The 21728-nt window shown below is 42.5% G+C and overlaps 1 protein-coding gene across 7 annotated transcripts in view; it reads left to right on the top strand.

The window, feature by feature from the left end:
- mib1 (MIB E3 ubiquitin protein ligase 1) overlaps window positions 1-21728 on the top strand; it is a 60145-nt gene that overhangs the window by 21939 nt on the left and 16478 nt on the right. For 6 of the 7 annotated variants that reach the window (XM_026150222.1, XM_026150226.1, XM_026150224.1 and 3 more), the window contains one exon: window positions 14991-15065. The exons of the other annotated variant lie outside the window; for it this stretch is intronic. In XM_026150222.1, coding sequence (XP_026006007.1) covers window positions 14991-15065 — 75 coding nt within the window. The remainder of the gene's footprint in view (window positions 1-14990; window positions 15066-21728) is intronic. 7 annotated transcript variants of the gene reach the window in all.

The raw sequence follows: 21728 nt of genomic DNA, 5'->3' as shown, positions 1-21728 counted from the left end.
ACCAGCCTGCCTGCTTCTCTTCAGCAGGTAATTCCAGAGTTGATGATCCCTGAAATTCTGTAATTAAACATGATTACATAGATTCAGGGCTGTCTTTGTTGAATCTATTTCAGAATTGATTGAATAAATTGCAGAAAGAAGTGAAAATGACAGTCAGGAAAATGAAAAACTGGCCATATGTTTGCAGTCCGAGTCTGTCTGTGTTATCCGAGAGGGTGAGGGCGGAAAAAATATTGCAAGGCCACCGTTATCTTTTATTGCACAACCTTTAAACTTTAATGAACAACAGTAAACATGCTCAAGGAATAAACGGCACCGTTAAAAAAAAAAAAGATATTTGCATTTTAAATATTTAAATAGAATAGTCTGTCGGGTTTGAGAGTATATGTTAGAGAGCTGACCTGCTGAAAGATTCATTTGAGTACGGTGGTTTCTATATCAAAGGCCCTGTTGTGCTTTCTTTGCTTGTCTCAGTCCACACTCTGTCCCCATGCCGTCAGAAAGACAAAGATATATGTCACCTTCTGCAGTCTGCCCATTTACTTTTATTTCACACTCGGGCTCCTGCAATATCGTGGAGACGGTCTACAAGTCCTAAAGCCCTCGGAAATGTCTCCCTAGGCTGAAGTGGGAGCACCTTGTCTGGCGTGTTTTTAGTGGAGAGGCAGTTGTTTTGACTGAGTGCTTAAAGAAATTCCTGACATACTTCTGCAAAAGGGGGAAAAAAATGTAAAAGCCTTGATGGCTGTAGATGAGAGTTGCTTGAAACTGGAAGCCAATCAGAGAGCAGTGAGATGGAGGATATCAAACAAAACCCGTCAGGTTAATAAGTCCGATGACCTGCTTGTGTTTGAGCACAGACTCTTTTGGCATTCGTGGCTCAAACAAGTGTAAAATATAATTTTCTTGTTGCCGTGTAATTCCACGACAGTGCGAAAAACAATTTAAAAATGAGCTTCCTCTCTTCTGTTACGCTAAGTGATGTATGTTCTAAACATCAAATGCTGGCTTTTGGGTTCAAGTAGAGACTGCGTCAGAGTCCCTGGTGTGTTTGTAATGTGTTATGTGCGTGGGTGGGTCTTCCAGCAGTGGAAACAAGATTGAGGAAGACACATAGGAAGAACCCTGTGGGTGACAGATGAATCTTTCAACTTGGAGTCCCAAACACTGAGACAAATCAACTCTACCAACAGGCGAGCAGCAGGAACTGGGGAGTTGTACTATATTTTACCTTGTTCATTACTCACACATAGACACGGCTGCAGCATGTTAAGGCATTTCCTCATAAATTAAAGCTAGTTGTTAAGTTTTACAATTGCTAGTAAATTGAAAGTGCTGGTATAACCAGCAGTAACATGTCCGGGAAGGATTTTCTTGTGTGTTCTCCCTGTGTGTTTACCACAGCTCTAGCCTGCAAGGGGAGCCTGGCTCATCTCTGTGTCTTTCCCCCGGGCTGCTCGAAGCTAGTAGCTGCTACAATACTGTAAACAATACGATTAATAGCCCATGACTCATAAACGGGCTCTAAACAAGCCCTGCAGCGGCCGTCCGTACCCTTTTACGTGTCACCTCCTTGTAATATTTGCCCTCCTCCCTCTCCCCTTATAGTTCTCAGCTTTCTTTTAATACGGCAACATACAGGCAAAACCCCGTATGGTAATTGGCTCACCTGAGGAGATGGAGGGTTGTGCAGGAGATCACACTGTGCTCTGAAATGCAGACATTTATTCCCTTTGTAATGTCGGCACTAATAGGCACCACCATAATGGTAGTATTGTAATAGGGATCCCACTTAGAAAGGAGTGGAGACATGGGTCAAATGTTTGCATTAAAACGTTTGCATGTTCAGATTTTCTTTATCGCTGACATCGATGAAACAGGAGGTTTGTTCACTCTTGCTTCTTTCAGCCTAATCGAGTTGGACTGCTTTGATTGAGAAAACTAGTGCGTGTTATGGTGCACAAATGCATTTCATGGTCATTAGTCCAATGAAAAAGAATTTATAACCAAGTTTGTTAAATCAAATTGAGATTTAATCAATGTCTGTATGCTATACCCACATCCTCTTAATTGCTTTAAATAATTAGACAAATTACATCTTTTAGATCAGTTGTGGAAAAAAATGATTTAGCACTGATTTTTATATTTATGTTTTATATTTTCTCTCTCTCTCTTTTTTTTTTCTTTCTTTTTTTTAAAAAGGGCATCCAAGGCATTTCTTACATGCACTGCAGTCCTGGACTTTTCTAGGACTTTCCCGCCGATAGAGACGTGTGTTTGAATGCAAAGATCTGAGGCACAAGGGGATTAATCAGTTGGGTCCAGTTAGGTCCATTAACATGCTAGGTCCAGAGAATAGCGCAAATACCTATTCACTCAGGTGAATTCACAGCTAGCGAGGGGTTGTCCCGTGTCCTCAAGCTCAACGCGAGGCACCATCCTCACCTAAACAAAACACACTAAATTTCCAGAAGAAAGAACGAACGCTCACTGGAACGATCTCTTGCTGTGTGGTACATGTGAAAAACGATAACTTCTGACAATGTCCTGACCAGATGCCCTTGACATTTTCTGGAGTTCATGTGTGCGGGCAGGAGACGTCCTGTGACAGGGAGTTAGGTTTGCGCTTCCTGCTTGTTCTGCACCCACAGCGAGTGAATGTGGGAGCCTGTAGCTGTTTGCTCCTGTGATTTGTGCGTGAAGCTTCTGTCCCCGAAGCATCTGGCTCTCATCTACCCCAGCTAGTCTAACATCACTAACATCAGGCTTAATGAAAAGGAGTCCAAAGAGTCTCAGTGTGCTTGTGTGTAATGTACATTGTCTAAACGGCTATATTTTGCTCCTTCTTGGGTTTCTTGCAGTCTTGCTGTTGTATTTCTTATTCACAATCTCTTTTGCAGTTCCATTGTACCCCCCTACCTCCCTTTTACCTGCTCCCACCCACAGTGTAATTGACTGTTAGCATCTAGTGACAGTGAGTTTAGAAAGTGTCTTAGCAAGACAGCCGTACATTCTCACACAGACATGTGAGTGGTGTATTTCTGAAATACTGCACACCGCACTTCTGTCCCCCTGCTATTTTTGAAACAGCCGTTGATAGTCTGGTGAGATTATAAATCCCTGTAGAGGCAGAGAGAGGGGAAACACAGATTCAGGAAAGGGGACCATACAAGAGTTTTGAAGCTGCGATTGGATTCTTTATTAGTCAAATGAGACAAGTTTAGCACAGTCACTGAACACTCCAGATGTTGCTGGTGGAGAGAAAGCCATAAGCCATCATCATCAAAAAGTATCCTGCTGTTATTCCAGTGATTGTTTTGAATGCGTCACAGCAAAAGGAGCTCCGGTAGTCATCAAAGCATAGCTACAGCTGGTTGAAGGGGACCAAATCCATTCAAGAGGTGATTTGGTTCCATTTTACCAGCTTTAGCAAAGCATTGTGGAGTCACTGTGTCAGAGACAAAACGCTTGAACTGTTGAAAATACAGCAATCTTTTTTTATCCAAAAAAGGAAGGAAGGAAACACATGAAGACATTTTTAAAAAAATGGACACGTGGCTCATCACGGCATGCAAACCTACTTGCCGGGTTTCTTTTTCCTATTTTTTCCCTTTGCCTCTTCACATTCATCCACTTCTGTGTGACACACAGGTACATTTAGCACCCTCCACCCCATTTACCAGCACACCAATAACACACAGGTACAGTTGATTAAGCTTACCCAACTTTCTCCTTTGCTGCCTCCCAGGCAGTCTATTTATCCTCCTCACTATCTTTTTAAGTTTTATGTTTGCCCCCCTCTCAGAGAGTGAGAAAAATTGTTCCCTGAGAAAAGGATAATAATAATCTGTGGCACTGCACTTGAGTCAAATGTCCTGGAGTCATGAAGCAATTACAGGCTCTGACAGATGGGCCCTGCTGCAAGCACGCTTCTGCTCCGGTCACCGAGACGCCCAACAGACAAATGCAGAGGCATAACTACGTACACACTCTCTCACTCATACTCCTGCAGCAGCACTGAGGGGTGTCAAGTCACAGCATTCATTTAAACCAGTCATTTAAGTCACGGGGACTGATTTGCAGTATAAAGAGTACTGTGAACATTGAACAGTGACTGAGGGCAGATTATTTTATGTCTCTTTCGGGGCTCCGTGGTAGTACAGTATTGTACAGTTTTGTACCTAAAGTCATTACAATGTTCATATAAAAATGATCAAGAGCACCCACATCGAGAAGAATGTTTCTAAACTTATTGTAGTTGTTGCTAATTATGAAATCATTAAGCAATTTCTGCTATCGTAGAGACATAAAACAATCTCCATATTTTAGCCATGCATAGGGGTGTTATAGTTTTTTCTTTAAAATCTTAATAGCTGCAGTGTTTTTTCTCATTTGTGCTGTAAAACACTTGACTCGAGCACCCGTGCTGCATTAAAATACAGTCAAGTGACATTTGTTTGGCACTTTTTTAAACTATATCATTCCTTCACAGTGCTAACAAATGTCGAAACAGCTGTTATAATTATTGACTTTTCCTGCCGTGGCACAAATTAGGTTCTCAGAGTGGCCGGCGACAGCTGAGGGATATACCGGACTGCTTGTAGACAGGATGGAGGTCAGCATAGGGCCGGCTTGATATGGCACACCAGAGGCAGGTCTATTTGTAACATACACATGCACGTTCACGCTTGCTCACATACACACACGTAGACACACACTGTCCCTCAGAGTCAGGTGGCCGGGCCGCTCACCTCGTCTAAGGGCCATAACAGGGCAAAAGCACGGGGGGGACGACAGGCACTTAGCATTTGATAATGTCAGCATCTGCTGTGTTTGTCACTCAGACAGCAGGTCATTGCTATTGAAGGCCTGGGTGAAACATGCAGGCGCGAGCCACACAACCCCACCTGCCTTTGATGTTTTGACAGAAAAGACAGAGAGAATATGATCCACATGGGTATAAATGCAGGGGAAAAGGCTTAAAAGCCTGCTTCACTCTGTTTTTCTTAAATTAATAAAGAAGTTGGTTTGTATTTTATTTTCGATTGGGATTGAAATGACCTTTTCTGTTTGCTAGTTTCTCTGTTCCTCGAGGACTTCTTATAAGCTAATTTGATTCCAGATAGTAAAAACTGCAATCGACAATTAAACATTGTTCAAATTCTCATGTATTTAAAACGTTGCAGTATTCCTCATACTCGGAGAGACAAAAATTAATCAGAGCAAAACCCAAATAAGGAACGAATTTATAGAATACAAACAGCTGTATGGCTTAAATGCGTATAACAGTAGATAATGTGTTTATTGCACTCCTATCTTCTCTGCTTTGATTTTACTTTTATTCAAAAGCAAGAGAGTAAGTCAGGCCTTTACTTAGCATATTAATGAGTTCATGTGACAACAGCCTATATACTATGGTTGCGTACATACTCCACTGCAGGAGTTTTTATAGAGGGATTTTAAAGGCGTTTATCCTGTCTTTTCAAAGGTCGGCTTCATCCACGTTTACTGCAGAAAAGAGAAATCGCTAGTATGAATTTATGTTCTTTAAAGTTAAGCCACTGAACTTGGTTTGATATTTCTTCACTTCCTTTAACACACTTGTTTTTATAATTAATATATCTTTCATGTGCTCCTTTTTTATTAATCTGGAGCCAAATTTGGGAGAATTGTGTATATTAAAGTGGGTTAAAGGGTGGTAAATCTGTGCTAAAATTGGTACAAGCCTTATATATGATCCAGACACGGGCTGCAGCGGGGGTCAGAATAGGTGAGAGTGTTAGATATGAATAGCTCTCCATGCAAACGACTCCCCGCCTCCCTCTTTCCCCTCCTCGCTTCATTTCTGTCACTGCGCTTCTGCCTATGTTCTGTTGCCTTTATTTGTTTGAAACAGTTGACAATTGGAATCAGCTGACAGGCCAGAGTTGACCCTGATCCTGCATTGTCACTTTTTGATGGTCTAATCTGGCTGCCATGCAGCCCAGCAAAGCATTTGGCAAGCATAGCAAACGTGAACAAAGAGCACAGAAATCAGAGAAAGGGAGGGGAGAACGGGGCAGCGGGGTTGATGTGGGGTGGGGATGTCGATAAGGGCACTAGCATAAAGGAAGGGTGGCCATAGTTAAACACACAAGGTTGTCAACTCGGAAGCTATATGTTACAGCAATAGGTTAGAGCCGGGTTGTGACAGCAGCAATAGCGGCCACAGTTCATTCTGCCTTCTCAGCAACAATTTACCGCTCTTCCATTTTTTTTTTCCGTTTAGTTGTTTTATAATTATTATTATTTATTTTTAAACAGCCAGCAACTGTGGCAGGCTGCTGGTTCAATTCACCTTGCTTTCTTTCCCCACTTGAACTGTGCTGCAGCACTGGAAAAGATTATGGTATTAATGGTCCAACAGCTCTAGCATACCGCTCGCTGAAGTTGGTGCTAAGTTGCAGCTGGCTGAATTTCAAGGGCTGTAATGCAGCAAAATCACTCAATAATGAAAGGAAGCTCTGTTCATATGACACTCTCACAAGGCAGCTGCTCATAGCTGGTGTAGGTTGCTGTCAGAGCCTAAAACATGGTTGCAATCATTTTATGCCAAGTAATTGTCAAATGAATTGTTAACGTATCTTGGATGAGAGATTTTTATTGGCCAAGTCAGCCAGTTTGAGAAAGCAGAAACTTCCCTACAGCGAGTATTGCTGCAGTGAGACTGCCCAGAGACAGTATAGCTAATGTATGAGCCTCACCACTTAGATTAATTCACTCTTTTCCTGCCTCACTTTTACCTTTGTTTGCTGTTTTTCTTTTCACCATCTGACACAAAGCATAAACGTATCCTGTAACAGTGCTGCACATCAGTTTTCCAGAACGAGGGCTCGAACCTCACCAAGAATACATACTTCTTTACATTCCATAGCTATCATATGTTCATATGGGTACATAAAGAAGTATGTGCACCAAGGAGGTAATCTTAGATATGAAATTTTCTCACCTCTTTCCAAGGTCAGGAAGTTAGGAGCAGAACATTTTTCCTCACCGTTCTTTCTCTCCCAAGTATGGTAGTCTGCACTGTAAGGTGACTTTGAGTGTAAATTCAGTTCAACACTCAAGGCTTTCCTTTTGGTTGCCATGTAAGGCTGAACAGCCAGTCCCCCCGCCCCTGAACATAACAGAAGTTTTAGAGTCCATACCATAGTCGACTGTCCCAGTGACCCCTGCTGTCCTCCAGGCAACTGGGAGAAACCAGGAGGCTCAGAGGGAGGAATACAGCTTTTTTTTTCCTTTCTTTTTTTTAAGGCAGTCAAAAGGTGGCATTTTTCTCTGTCCAGGAAAAATGTCGAGGAGGTAGATTTTAAGTGGTTGGAGGTTTAAAAAAAAAAAAAAGCAGCAGCAGAGTAGATAAGAGTTTTCTCCTTGGGGGGGGAAAGGGAAAAAAAAAGTGTTGTAAGGTGCGCTCGCTCTCGTATGACGATCATTTGCGGTGTCCTGGGAGCAGGGGTGCACCTATAAGCTGAGCGGTCCCGCTGACATACTAAACATATCACTTCTCTCCACCCACTAGACCCTCGCTTCCTCTCCTCCACACCATCATTTCGTTCTCTTATTACACCTCCCGCCCCGCTTTTGGTGTCCTTTCCCCCTTTAACCACCTCTCACGGACCGATATGTACCGTCCCCCCTCTCTCTCCTGTCCCTTGTCTCTCTGGTGTCAGCAACGTCCCCAGTGGCTAACTGGAGCGCTTGCTGATGTTTGAAAATGAGGGTGATCCAAGTTGAACAGGAAGCTATTGTGAGCAGGATTTGGGCTTTAGGCACAGAGGCAGGCCATAGGTCACATGAAGGCGCTAATGCCCACTCAGCACTTGTGGATTGGTCCTGGTCCCCCCCCCCAGCACACGCACGCACGCACACACACACACACACACACACACACACACACACACCGTCATCGCCACCTCTCTTTCTCCCTCCCTCTCTCTTTCTCTCTCTCTCTCTCTCTCTCTCTCCCCTCTCTCTGTTAATCATTCCCTTTACCACACATAGACTGTTCTTGCGTCTCCCTTTCCCTCTGATCAAACCTCACTTGTCTGTGTTTACAGTGGAACCAGCTGTTTTATTGCCGGGTGGACCAGATCAATAACCATTTGCATGGTGGTGAGAATTGTACAGCAAGTCTCTAATGAATCTTTGCCCCGGACCAGCACATTCCACAAGTCGACACTGCCTCCAACCACACTAAGCTAGCCGGCAGGCTGAATGCTGAGGCAGTGGATGCAACAAAAAATGGATTAGGGGAGAGCAGCTTAGGTGTGAATTTGGAGACTAAGGTGGCCAAGGAGGACTGAATAAATGGGAAACGTGGTGCAATGTTTTTGCAGTTGAAGCGTTTAGAATAGTAATGAGGGTAGGTGTAAGTGGAGGTGACTGTTGTTCTCAGCACGGAGATGGGGTTGGGCAGGTGGATGAGCCTGGTCCTAAAGGTGTGACGTCCTGCTTAGGAAATGTCACAGCTGCCCGAGAGAGAGTGAGAGGGAGTGAAATTCCTTCCTACACAGGGCACGGTGGAGGTTGGGGAGACATGAACCAGCAAATTAGCCCAGTGGTTGTTGTGTCTGTTCTGGTTTTGGCGATAGCACTGCAGTATTGTGTGCCCTGCATGCCCTACCTAACCTACACCAATCTGCTTCAAAAAGAGAGAGAGAGAGGGGGAGAGAGAAGAAACTGGGTTACTACCCTAAGTGCTCTGGGTTCAGCCAGTGACACACATCTACTCAGCCAGCCATTGCTGCCCAATATCCCCTCCCACCATTCCCCCTCCTTCCTCCCACATCTGTGTTAATACACTTCTCACAGCTGTGTGCTGTCAATCCGCTTTTCCTCCTGTTCAGAACTCATGACCTGCCCGCTGTTCATTATTCTGATGCTTCGTCATTCCTCTGGTCACAATTCCACTCTTCCGCCTCAGCCGGTCAACCTTGGTCTCAAAGAGTGCGACGCATCCTCAAACTTACCTCCTATCAATTAAGAAAGGCAGTGACCACCCACGCCCTCTGTTTAGTTAACAATTGGTATTAAAAAAGAAAAAACATCAAAAAACAAAAACAGGAACCAAAAAGACAACAAAAGACACTTCAAAAGTCCCAGCAATTTAGTATCCTTTAGTCATGAAGACAAAAAAAAAAGGATCTTGGAAGGTGTCGGATGCAGAGGGCGAAGTGTGGATAAGGAAACGTCTCCACACCAATGCAGGTCTGAGTTAACGAGTCCGTCATTAGGTAGCGGCAGGGCTGCAACCATGAAGCCTAATGAGCCAAAGAGCTGTGCTGCTGCAGCATGTCCGGCCAGTGCCAGGAACACAAGAGAGGGAGAGAGAGCAAGACAAGGAAGGGAGGGAGGGAGAGAGAAAGAAAAAGATGAGAGAGATAGAGTGGAGAGTGTGGTGGGGGGAGGAAAAAAGGGCTAAAATCCATGTGGACCACAGCAACTCCCCAGCCCTGTTTCACCTCTTCCTGCATCCTCTTCCTCTCCGTACTTTTTCTTTTTACAAAGCCTTGATTTTTTTCCTCCCTTTTTCTAATGACAAGAAGAACAAGAGAAGGAGAAGGGGAGGGAAAAAAGCCCAAAGGTGTTCTCTGGTTAAGTTCTGTCCCAGTGCTGCTGCTGCTGCTGCTGCAGAACAGCACAGTCCTCTCCCCCTTTCGACTACGCGTCTCACAGGCAAACCATGCGGTTAATAACTGATTGCATCCGAAGAAGAGAGCGCAAAGAGAGACAGGACGGGGGGAGACATCAAGGCCCGTCAGGGGTAAACTCCGTCCAAAAGCGATGGAAGAGCATATATTACCTGTCAGATCAGTTTCTTATCTGAGCCGCTCCTCCTCTCTTCCCCTTTCCTCTCTTCCTTCTTCCCGTAGTGAAGAGAGCCATAATGACCTAGAGAGCGCTCCAGCTGCTGCAGCCATCGTGTGTGCCGGGTGCACGCCTGACTCGCTGAATCAGCTTCTATGATTGGGGGGAGGAGGAGGGGTGTTGGCGGGGCGGGTTGAGTGCCAGAGTCAGGGAGGGGGGGAGCAGCGGGCATACACACATGCACACACATTCCCACACAAACACAAGTCATACCTTTAGAGGAGGAAGACGTAGAGCTGACATGAAGAGATGCTATTTGAGAGGAAGAAAAAAAAGGGGAGAAGAGGGAGAAAAGGAGGGGTGGAGTGAAAAAAAAAACTGCAGCACTCTTCTCTCCATCATGTGCATTCTGAGGGGGAAGAGCTGGGAGGATGCCCTGATCGGTGGATGAGGCAGAAAGTGTACCAACCGTACTCCCACCCTTCCTTTTTCTTATTCCATCGACACAAGCGCAGCCCCAGAGCTTTATTCTGCTCCTAAAATGCGCTTTTATTATTCAGTGGAACTTTACACACAGCAGGTTAGATGAGGGGAGTTTGCTGAATGTTTGAAAGCGGAAATGGGATGGAGGTATTTACAAAAATAAATAAAAAATTGAAAGAAGAAGAAGAGCAGCAGGCTGTGTCTCTGCGGTAGAAGACAGCTGTACTTTTAATAGTTGCTTGTGATCCATGCAAGTTCGATTAGCATTGTCGGAGACGAGAGGTGGAGGATGTTGCAATATCACAGCGTATACATTCCAGTGCATTGCAAGGGTCACCTTTGTGTGGCGAGTGGATCAAATTGAGATGCTGCTGCAGTTAGGAGGAAGAACACACTGGCAGCAAGTTGGGGGCAAGGGGCCAACTGACCAGTGGCTCCACGTCGTGGAGGGCTACGCTAAACGGTTAGCACTTTGTGGGAAGAGAAGCATTCGAAACATGTCTTGGCCCCGTTTTGCCGGGCTGCTCCTGTGTCTTGTCTCACCACCTCCCTGACCATATTTAGTCAAGCAGTGCAAAAAATAGTTCCCGCTCCACTCCACTCTTCTCTCCTCTCCACTCTCTCCATATCCCCCCCTCAGCAACTGTTGGCTGCAGGCTCCGGGAAGCCTCCCCTCCAGCTCCCAGCCTATCGATTCCACGGGCCTGAAGGGAGAGAGAGGCGCGTTAGTCCAGCTAGCCCCTGCTACCATTTGCTGCGCTATTTTTAGTAGCTCCAAATAAAGTGGTCTCCCGTGCTTCCACTTTTGTATTCTTGAAACCTTCCCCTTCCCCTGCTTTACATCCTTACCACCACCGCCTCCTCTGATACCACCCCCTCACTTCCCTGTGTCCTTTTGACCCACCCACACTCTTTATCATTTTTTTTCTTTCTTTTTTTTAAATAGATGTAGAGCAAGCTGACTATGGTTCAGCGTCTGTCTTCTCACCGCTATACTTAGAATAACTGCAAAATTCGGAGGAGTAAGGCTGACTGTGTAGCGCAGAGATTAGACAACAGGAAATATCGTTGTTTATCTATTTATATATTTATATGTAACATTCCTGGCAGTGCAGGAAGACAAGTGGAACCCTTACCTCTGAGGCTCTGAAAAGTTTGTGCTGCTTTCTTTCTTTCCTTTTTTTTTTTTTTGAGCTCTCATTAATTTTCAAGTGTCTTTTTCAAGCTTTCCCGAGGCGCGACCACAGAAGAATCTATTTAATTAGTTGGTCTCATCATGGTGCACATCTATACTGTACGAAAGCACCGTCCTCAGTGCCCTCGCTCTTTTTACTCTCTGTTCTTCTCTGTTTTAAACTTCCAGATTCTAGCCTCCCACTGGTACCTCCACGAGTCCTATTACTCTCCTCACCTGCATTTTAACAGCAAAAAACCGAATGTTAAGAAAGCTAATGTTTTTGTATTTCATTGTCTTCTCATGAGGTGGAAAAATTTCACGCAGTTTGCTAGTCCTTTATTTGATAAGCTTTTTAAGAACCTCAGTCCCTTAGTTACATCTCAGACCCTTTTCATTGTGGAGATAATTCTGCATAGATTTAAGTGTGTAGTGTAAGTAATGTATTGGCACTGCAAATGATAGCTTTTCAATTAAAAGAAATGACCATTTTGCTGGCTAAAATGGATTTCAAGCTCAGAACTTGACCATACAAGGCCAATCAAGGCTGGGAATTGCAGCTAGATAAATGACTGTCCCACAGTCTCTCTGTTTGCAAACCACTTCAAATTGAATAAATGGTAATTTCAGCCTTTTTATGTACTCTGTTTAAATTTACACACAGTTAATGCACTTACCGTTCATGCACGTCTGGGCTTGTGTTTTGATTCTCTCCCCTAAGTTGGTTAAGGTTTTTGTGGCTTCTAACAAACTCCGCTGAGGATGCCCTTGTGTGTTATGTGTATCCCCCTCCTTTAGGTCTCCTCTCTGCCTGTTCCAGCTACCCAACCCACCAGTTTAATCTCAATTACATCCCGACATCCCTCCTGCCCCGAAACTCTGCGGCATGGCTTATATCTTCCCTCCATGATGAATAGCACAGGGCTGAATGTTTAGCTGAGCAGTTAATCGATCAATAAGAAAAGGGTCTACTAATGGATGTGCTTTGTTTCACTGGATGAAGGGGTGGGTGCGCTTGTTCTCTTCATGATTACCGGTTAGGACATATCTCCACTTAAAAAAAAAAACTTCAGCACTTGTGTTAAACAAATGCAACATTTGATTACATCTGATAAGACATTTGCACAAAGAATAAGTAAAATATTTTAATGTTTTTCTGTGTTTCTTCTATAAATTAATCTTTTTAAATAGTACAAAAATAAAGGTGTGAACTTTATATTTTTTATATTTTATATTTTTTTTCTTCCTTTAAAAAAAAAAGTGATATTAAAGTACAACAACAATGTTAGGTCAAGTATATCGTTATAGCGCAGTACTGGCTAGGCCTCATGAAAGCCTCAGTTCACTTCAGTTCACTACAGCAGTCATCGGAAAATCCTTTAAACTATGAAGTAAAGAACCTAAAATAAGAGAGAACCTCAGTAATCAATTGGTCCTCTATGAGCAAGTACTTGGCGTTTGTGGGAACGAAGAACTTGCTTTTAATAGGAAGAGATATTTGACAGAACCGGGCTAAGCCGCCTGCAGAGACTGCTTGAGGGTGAAGAGAAAGAGAAGAGAAAATAGGCGAGCATGGAAAAGTATGAAAAGGCCCCCAGCTGCCTGAGCCTGTAGCAGCATAACTAAGGGATAGTTGAGGGCCATGGTGGGATGATGATTTAGCACAACTGGCAAAGTAAGACCTGCAGTTAACTCGTTAATTCCTAGTCTGTCACATTTAATACATGAGTATTTGCCAGTTTTTGAGACTTCTGCATCATCAGTGTGATATGCCCTACCCTCCCAAAAGAAAACTCTAAATAAATAGTAAAATATATTTTCAAGCAATAAATTGCAAAAACAAAAAAAAGTCTGCGCGTTGCAAATATGATACAAATTAAAACTCATATATGCAAATTCTTTTTTTTTTTTTACTTGTCAGTTCAATAAACACTCCATTTTTCAATTTTCTGGCAATTTTATTATAGTTCAGATTTCAAAGGGTTGAGAATTTTTGACTGGACTTTTATGTACTTCACGACCCTGAATTGGATAAGCAGAAGAAAATTGTGGATGGATGGATCCTTCTTTCCAGTTGGTGTTAGGAAGAGCTTTTGCACCTAGTGGGATTCCAGCTTCACAGGGTATATCACAAAGTGTTTGTAATGTACTGTTAGGAAGAGGGTTTCGCATGGTTGCTGGTTGTTTAGCATTCCTTTACAACGAGGGGGTTTGTAAAAGTGCCCCCCCCCCCCACATAGCAACAGCATTGATTGCACTGACTACAGACATGCTTGCAAAACTGCTGTGTGTACAATTGTAGGTTTTGTATGTAAAACTTTATATTCAGCAGTGTATTCCAAAATTTACTGCAAGCATCTGTGACCATTACTTACAAGAAAAATAGCCTTTTGCAGTAGGACGAGTCTTTTTCACATGGTTGTGGAATAAATGTCTCTTAATAAGCGTTATGTATTTTAGGTTTGTTCTTATGATGGTCAGTCCCTACGAGAGCTCATTTATCAGTTTACCTAAGTGAGAGGCAGGTTTCCTCTTGGATTGGGAAGTTTTGCACTGGGAATTCTGGTTTGTTTTGATGGTGTAACATCTGTTTTTTCACTGAGCTTCAAGCTGGCCTGGAAGTTTTTGTTCAGTCTTTCAGTATATCTTAATTTCACCTTTCTGTGTACCTTCCCACCAGAGAACATCATATAGGGATTAAAGGTGCTTTTAATAAGTTCAATTTGTGTTTTTTAAGTACATCTTCATGCTCATTTTCCATGAGCCTGGGCCTTCCCTGTGGTTATGTCTATATTAAGCTGTCCAAATACAGGATGATTTGCATCCACATTAGTGTTTTCACGGAGGCATAAACCTCCGTGAAAGTGACAGCGACAGCCGTGTCCAGAGGAATTACGTTTTTGGGTTGTCCAGTCGTCTCTTTCTCAGGTATGCAAAAAATCTTTGCCAATTTTATACAAAGTTGGCTTTGGCTTCACTTGTCCTGTAAATCCTCCCTCTCCCTCACCTCTACCCTAATTCCCTAATTGTCCTGCGTTTATTGTTCTCATTTGGTACTATTGCCCCCCAAAAAAGGTCACGCTACACCCACCATAGGACACGCATCATAACAGAAAACATTGATGGTATCTTTTGAAATTTGGAAAAAATTTGGCTGGGAAATAACCTGAGAGAACATTTTGGAGGAGATTCAAGACTTTCTTCATCAGTCCACTCTGGCACTCATCCCCTGATCGTTACTGGACTTATTTTAAGTCATTACTATGTGAAAGTTCTGTTTAGCGTATCCACACTGTTACACTGCACTGGCCCTTTCCAGATTTACACCCTCTGGGGATGTCTTTGTGAAAGCTCAGTTTTCAGGTGGATAAAAATACTGATTTAGTTTAGAGAAAGCGGTTAAACAGAGTAAAGATGTTTACGATTTTAACCATCTTAATTTCGACGTACTTCACCATCAGCACCTCTCTTCTGCCTCCTCCCACAGCTCCCCGCTTTTGTATCCTGTCCCCCCACACCCGCCTGCCTCCTTTTCCCTTTACACAGTGCATCATTTGAAGAGGTGAGGCTGTTGAGCGCTTGGAGGAATAAAAGTGATTTATGAATAGGGCCAACCTACCTGGGTGCTGGAGGGGGAAGCCAGTGGCAGTCAGCTTCTCTGATCCAGTTGCCCATTGTTCCCTTCAGCCTCACTGCAGGGGAAGTTCCTCTGCCTCTCTGATATTTTACCGTGGCTTACTGGTGCCACATTTTTTTTTTTTACCAATAAGTGACTCACAAACTCCACAGATACCGTCGCACAAATGCCTGTGATCCACAGCCATTTTCTCATCCTCAATTTATAGCTTATGATCTTCTTCTTTTTTTCTTTTTTTTTAATAGAAGGAAGGATGCAAACAACCCATGCACTCTGCATGGGTTTTATTGTTGTGCTTGCCCTAACCTAACAACAGTTTGACTTTCTGATTTTAAAGATTGTTTTTATCCTGACTCAAGAGAGCTTCTATAGACACAAAGATGATTTAGCGTTTGAGAACAGTGTGAAAACTTTGTCACAAACTTTGCAGACTGTCATGAACGTCATATAATTTGGTCAAAATTAGTGATCTTCCTCAGACACAGTGACGCATTTGTTAGTCTTTTCAGTTTTATCTGCCGTTTGCCATGTTCAATCCAATGTACACAGTAATATTAGATCATTCCTGCTTGTGGGATGTTGGTGGAAATGAACCTATTTCCAGGTGGGCAGCTACAGTTCATTAAAAGATAAATCAAGACTGCGATATTTCAACATAAACCTAGAAATCCACACCATGCACACTGTGCACCTTGATTTAAGCTGGTGCTCCTGTATTTTGTAATTATTTAGGCCTTTGTTTTATTTTATTCCCCTGGTTGTTCATTTAGGCTCTGCATTGTGTCGCTGTATCCTATTCAATAGTTAAGTCACTGGAGTGAGAAACCATCAAAGATGTAGTGCAGTGACTGGTTCATGCAGCGAGCCTGGGTACCACTTTGCTGCAGCATGCACTGTGAGTTACTTGAAAAGTCCCTCAATTGTCCACCTCTCTATGAGCTGGGACCACTCCAACAGATCAGCCAGAGGACACGCTGATACAAGCCCCAATCCCCCTATGACCAATCAGAACGCCCACACTTCCTCCTAGGGTTGGGCCAACAGTGGCTCTGAGCCAATAGATAAGCTCAGCCATGCTGTAATGCTCTGTCTGTCCTGTGGCATGCTGAAACATTGAGTCCTGGCTGCTATGTTGCTATAGCACATGCAGGGAGAGGGAGGGTTGGGGGTAGCGGAGGGAGGGAGGCATGGATGGATGGATAGAGGGGGAAGAGAAGAAATGAGGGATGGAGGGAGGGAAGGAGTGAGGGAGAGGTACAGCCCATACGGAAGGGACTCAAGGACATAAAGAGCTTTTGGGAAAGTGACTATAGCATGCAAAGAGAAATGCTTGCATTGTGAAGCCATTGTACTAACTGATGGCATTTTTTCCCCTTTTTTGCCCACTTGCCAAACCTAGAAAGAGCAGGATTTATTTGTGGCACTTTAAGTGCCTCAGCAATGCAGGTAATAAATATGACAGAGCAAGGTGATATACTTTCACAGCGCAGCTGTCAGACATCTTTAATATTGTCTCCACCACTTAAAAAACTAGTGTAGTTTATCTATTTATTTGATGTATTGGAATAAGTTTTAGAATTTATTTGTGCATTAGGTGACACTTTAATACCAGTGTTTCACATTGGTTTGTGTTTTTAGGAAACATTGAGCTTTGCTGCTTGTTTCGTAGTTTAGTGAACACGTGTAAAACATTGCTGTAACAGTTCAATATTGCTAAATACAGTTTCACGCCACACAAAACTGAAGAAAATTTGCTGGTATGTAACATTTTATGCAGCTAGTTACTTGCTGTCAGGTATTTCTTCAGTCAGTTCTACTTTATACATATATATCGCTGTGTTTTGTTTTGTTTGTTTTTTTACACAAAAACTTACTTTTAAGTCAAATTTCATAAAACTTGGTAGGGAGGTGAAGCATCAGCAAAGTAAACTGATATAAAATTTTTGATGCAGCTCCTAATTGCCCTTTTTTTACTGTTTAATAGGGCATTGGGTTAATTTATGTTAATATTTTCCTGCCCTCAGATAACTGAGTGAGGTTTTCAGAGAGCCAGAGTTATACAGATAACCAAATATTTTGAATTTCTTACATTTTGTCATTTATCAAAATTCTACTAGTATCATACAGTGAATATCATTATCATCATCCTAGATTGTGGTTGGGAATGTCACAAGAGTATTTTTTAGGATTCAAATTCATATCCCTGAGCAGTACTGAGTATCAGTCTCTGAGAGAGATGTAATTATTATGTGTGGTTAAATGTGCTTTGTCTTTGTTTAGCTTTCTATGTCCAGTTAAGGTATACATTTTCTTTTTTTTTTTCTTTTTTCTTTTTTTCGGTGGGTATTCGTAATCTTAATGTACTCTGAGGGACACATTCAGGTCAGTGTTCAGATCAAAACGAAGCTTAGCTGTTGAATAATGCAGGCCATGTTACCTTGGTAACCCGTATGGACACTGAAGTCAATGGCTCCATGTAAATGCAGCACGACAGGTCAGACAGGATAAGAAGTTCTGTTAGTTTATGTCTCCTGGTGTGTTTGTGCATGTGGCTGTGTGGATACTCGCGTGATGCTTGCATGCTCAAGAAAATTGGCTTTCATTTTGTGGAGGGGAAAAAAAAAAACATTATTGGGATTAGGCAGAGTAGCCTATGTGGAAAATTGCTGTGGAAAACCTTCATTGCAGTATCTGTGCAATGAATCATGAGTCTGGATCTATGGGGAATCTGTTGACGTTTCCGTGCTGTATGTGTGTAATGTACAGTACATTGATATAAGCTCTATTTCCCCTCCATTAACAAGTTGGCTGTTAGACATTTTCTGTGCTGCTGTGGAACATATGGCCTGTTGTCTCAGTGCTTAGGGAAGGCAGTAGCTGATACAATGTCCTTTGATCCCCATTATTTTCCACTGCAAACAATAGATTGTAATTACCAAACTCCTCCTTCAGCCACAGCGTCGTCTTCTGCTTATGTGCCTATAAGTAAAAATGCCGAAGAAGTCAGACTCATCTGCTGCAGCACTGCAGTTTGTTTGTGTCACTTTGGATCTGCTCTGCCAATTACTGTGGTAGAAAAATTGATGGTGCGTTGTCATCATTTTGCCATCATGCTTGAGGGGGGATGCTGTCAGGTTTTCACTAATACAGCTTAAACCATAGAGAAATGAGTGTTTCAGTGGAAATGTGGGGCTTATGTATTTGTGACATGGTTGTAGGCATAAAAAGGTGGGAGGTGGGGTCGGGAGTCAGGAGTGATTTAAGTTGCTAGATTTTCCCTGAGCCTGTAGATCATAGGGGCCTCTCAGACTGTCCTCCCATACAGTGACAGTGGCCGGCTGATGAGTGGCTGTCGATCGAAGGACTTGCAGAGTGGCCGAATTCTCCACCGCTCTGCAGAACTCGTAGCCAGTCACTCGCTTCTATTTACTGCTTTGAGCGTATATCTGGAAAGGCTTGTAGTTAATTTTACCAAGCAGGAGTATGTCTAGTTTTGGTTCTAAAATAAGTGTGAAATAAGCTTTATGATTAAAGCATGACCAGTATCTCAGTCACAGCAAAATAATTGTTAATCGGGAATGAAACACTGGCCTCACAGATTGTGCAGTGTAGATGTTGCTGAGTGAAAGAGCTTTAGCCTAAACATTTGAGAAGCATTCAAACGGCAGTGATGTGGTGGCATGACACAGAAAGGGAAGGGCCCTTGACAACCACTGACCAGATCCCAGATGGGGCTCCAATCAATCTGCAAGCCTGTGTGATTGAGGCCTAACACAAGAAAGAGAAAGTTGTTGCTTTCAAGGTTTATTATACTTCTATGTCAATATAACCAACTATGTTAGCGATGCACCAATATATTGTCCAAATATCAGCATTGACTGTTATACTTGTTTAAAACATATGTACCATCCTGGATTTCCATATTCACTAAATCCTTTAAAAAAATACAATCACTTTACTAAAAGTAGAGAAGCCAGTAAACCAAATGAAATAAAAATATTAGAGTATATTAGAGTATTTACTGTGGAAAATATTGAGGATGATGCACCATCCTATCCTACATGTAGTAAAACAGGCCCAAAAACATGATACTAACACCATGCTTTTCATAGATGGTATAAGATTCTTCTGGTGCAGTGCAATGGTATTATCATTCCCAAATCTGTTTTAGGATTGAAAATGTAATGGTTTATACATTCGCTTAAGAACTGAAAGATCCCTGGTTCAATCTCAGGAGAAGACACAAATCCCTCTGGGGTTGCTCAAAGAAGGGCAAAATTCTGCCAAATTAAACATGTGGCGCTTCCTGGTGTGGCGACCCCTTGTGAATAAGGGAGCAGCTGAAAGTAGCTTCTGTTTTAAACAGAATTATAGATCCAATGACATGTCAAAGGGTTTGGTTATTGAATCCTCATCGTCGAGTCCTTTCTTCACCATATTGCACCCTACTTGTGACTTTTTCTACAGACCCAGGTTTGAGGGGTCAGGCTGACATCATTTCCATTTTATAGACTTTTAACAAGCCACTTCTAATATTTTCACCAGTCATTTATTCCTTTGCAGAATGGGGCTATTTGTAAAATTACATAAGGTACAGAAAAGTTAGAGAAACATATTTAATTCTTTTTTTTTTTCTTTTTTTTACCATTATGCATACTGTGCGATTTGTTTTAGCTATTCTGATGTTTCTCCAAGTGCTAACATTTATGGATGCATTCTCTCTCCAGCACACTTTTTACTTGAGGGTTTTTGCTTTATCACAGGCAGGATTAAAGTAAACATATAATTACATTATTTCTGCAAAATTCCCTCCACGCCCAAAAATTAGTGGGTTGGGGGTTCTTCCATGTGATTTGCCAGTCACTCTTTTATATTTCAATATTGAGTTCTTTTTCCCAGCTTCCCTTTATAGATGCGGTTGAATTTTTAGTATTCATTAACAATCCATAATAAAATCATGGTCTAATTCTCATTGCACTTCCCTTATATGCTTTATTCATTTAAATGATATAATTTGCTTCCATTGAGGGCTATCACAGGAAGTCATGCTTACCAAGATCATATTTTTCCTTCATATTTTGGACAAATTATGGCTCCAAGTTGTTTTCCAGAATATTCCAATTTATTTCTTTGTTTTACTAACGCATGGTTTTAGTAACATTTACATTTGTGTCATTTTTTTCACATTAAGTGGAATTAATTAATCTTTTTTTAAACCTTTCAGTGGGTTAATATACATTTTTTTCTCCCTGCTGTCAAAATACTTGCACTAGTCCCGGTCTATCCAACCCTATAAGGGGGAAAAGTGGTGTTCAATAATTATATAGATGTTTTATAAGTAATGATGTTATTGAGCCATTCTCTGGTAAGTGTAAGTATGATTTAGATGTCTCTTTAGTCTAATATAATCTGCATGTCCTTGCTCCTTCTTTTATGTCATTCTTCCCTTGTTAAGTAAAAGGATGTGTATTATGACTATTATGGCTTGTGCAGCAATGAAAATGAGGCTTTTTCAAGGTGCTGAGGAGAATGAAGTGCAAAGGAAGAGGAGCATGGGAAAATAATTGGGTCATCTCGAACCAATGGGATATTAACGCGCCATTGGGCTTCTCTGACTGTCTTGCTGTCCCTTTTTTTTTTTTTTTTCCTTTTTCATGACTTGCCATGAATCAGGGCACTCCGTATCACCAGGTGATTTACGGCTAATTAAAGCTAAGCCTTTATAGACCACACCCACTGCCCAAATGGACAGAAAACTGAATTGGAGATGTTTCAAAATGCATCTCTTGTCTCCTGGACAACCTTCAAGGCAGCGGCAATACTATAGCGATAATCAAAACATCAGAGAAATGCACCCCTTTCCTTCCTGGTTTATGCAAATAGTCCGTAATAAAAGCATGCTCACTCAGGGGCCTCAGGTAGAGGCAGGCAGGGGAAGGTCACATTGTGGGGAAAATTATTCTCTTCACGGCATGGTAATGAAAGCTTTTTTTATCGAGCGGAGCCAGTTAGGTTCTTGTCCCCAGCTCTCTGCTGCACTGCTGGTCTGGACGCTACTTGTGTTTATTTACTCTGTCCACAGCAGGATGGCACATACCTGTGGGATGGTCATGACAAAGTGAACTTGTAACTAATTGCATCTAGGAGTGTGGCAGTGCCCGCGATGAACTCTGAGGGTTATATTTGCATTAAGAATATCAGCTACTTGAATTACTGTAATTGAAGTTGCGCACATATGTGCACACACACAAGGCATTAGAAGCATGCAGCATACCAGTCAAGCAGTCTCCTTCGGTAAGCATGTTTTAACATCACTGAAGCGGTTTTATGACTCTTCCCCCTACCAGCTGCTGGTGAGTTGGGGGGATCGAGCCTCACACATGATGAAGAGCACCTCCCTGCTCGGAGTGGGAAGGGGAGAAGTGGGTTTTCCATTTCAGCGGTAGTGTGCTGCAGCTGTGAATGATTTGTCAGGTAGTGGGTCCACTATTTCAAAGGACCTGAATATATTGATCCAGTCCTCAATGAGCTGACACCTCATGTATCGTCTGAACTTGCCTCTTCTGGAAAGGCTGTTCCAAGAAGGAC

Source organism: Astatotilapia calliptera, chromosome 18, assembly GCF_900246225.1.
Source record: "Astatotilapia calliptera chromosome 18, fAstCal1.2, whole genome shotgun sequence".
Taxonomy (NCBI): Eukaryota; Metazoa; Chordata; class Actinopteri; order Cichliformes; family Cichlidae; genus Astatotilapia; species Astatotilapia calliptera.
The sequence above is the reverse complement of the archived record's forward strand: the minus strand, read 5'-3'. Positions and strand labels throughout refer to the sequence as shown.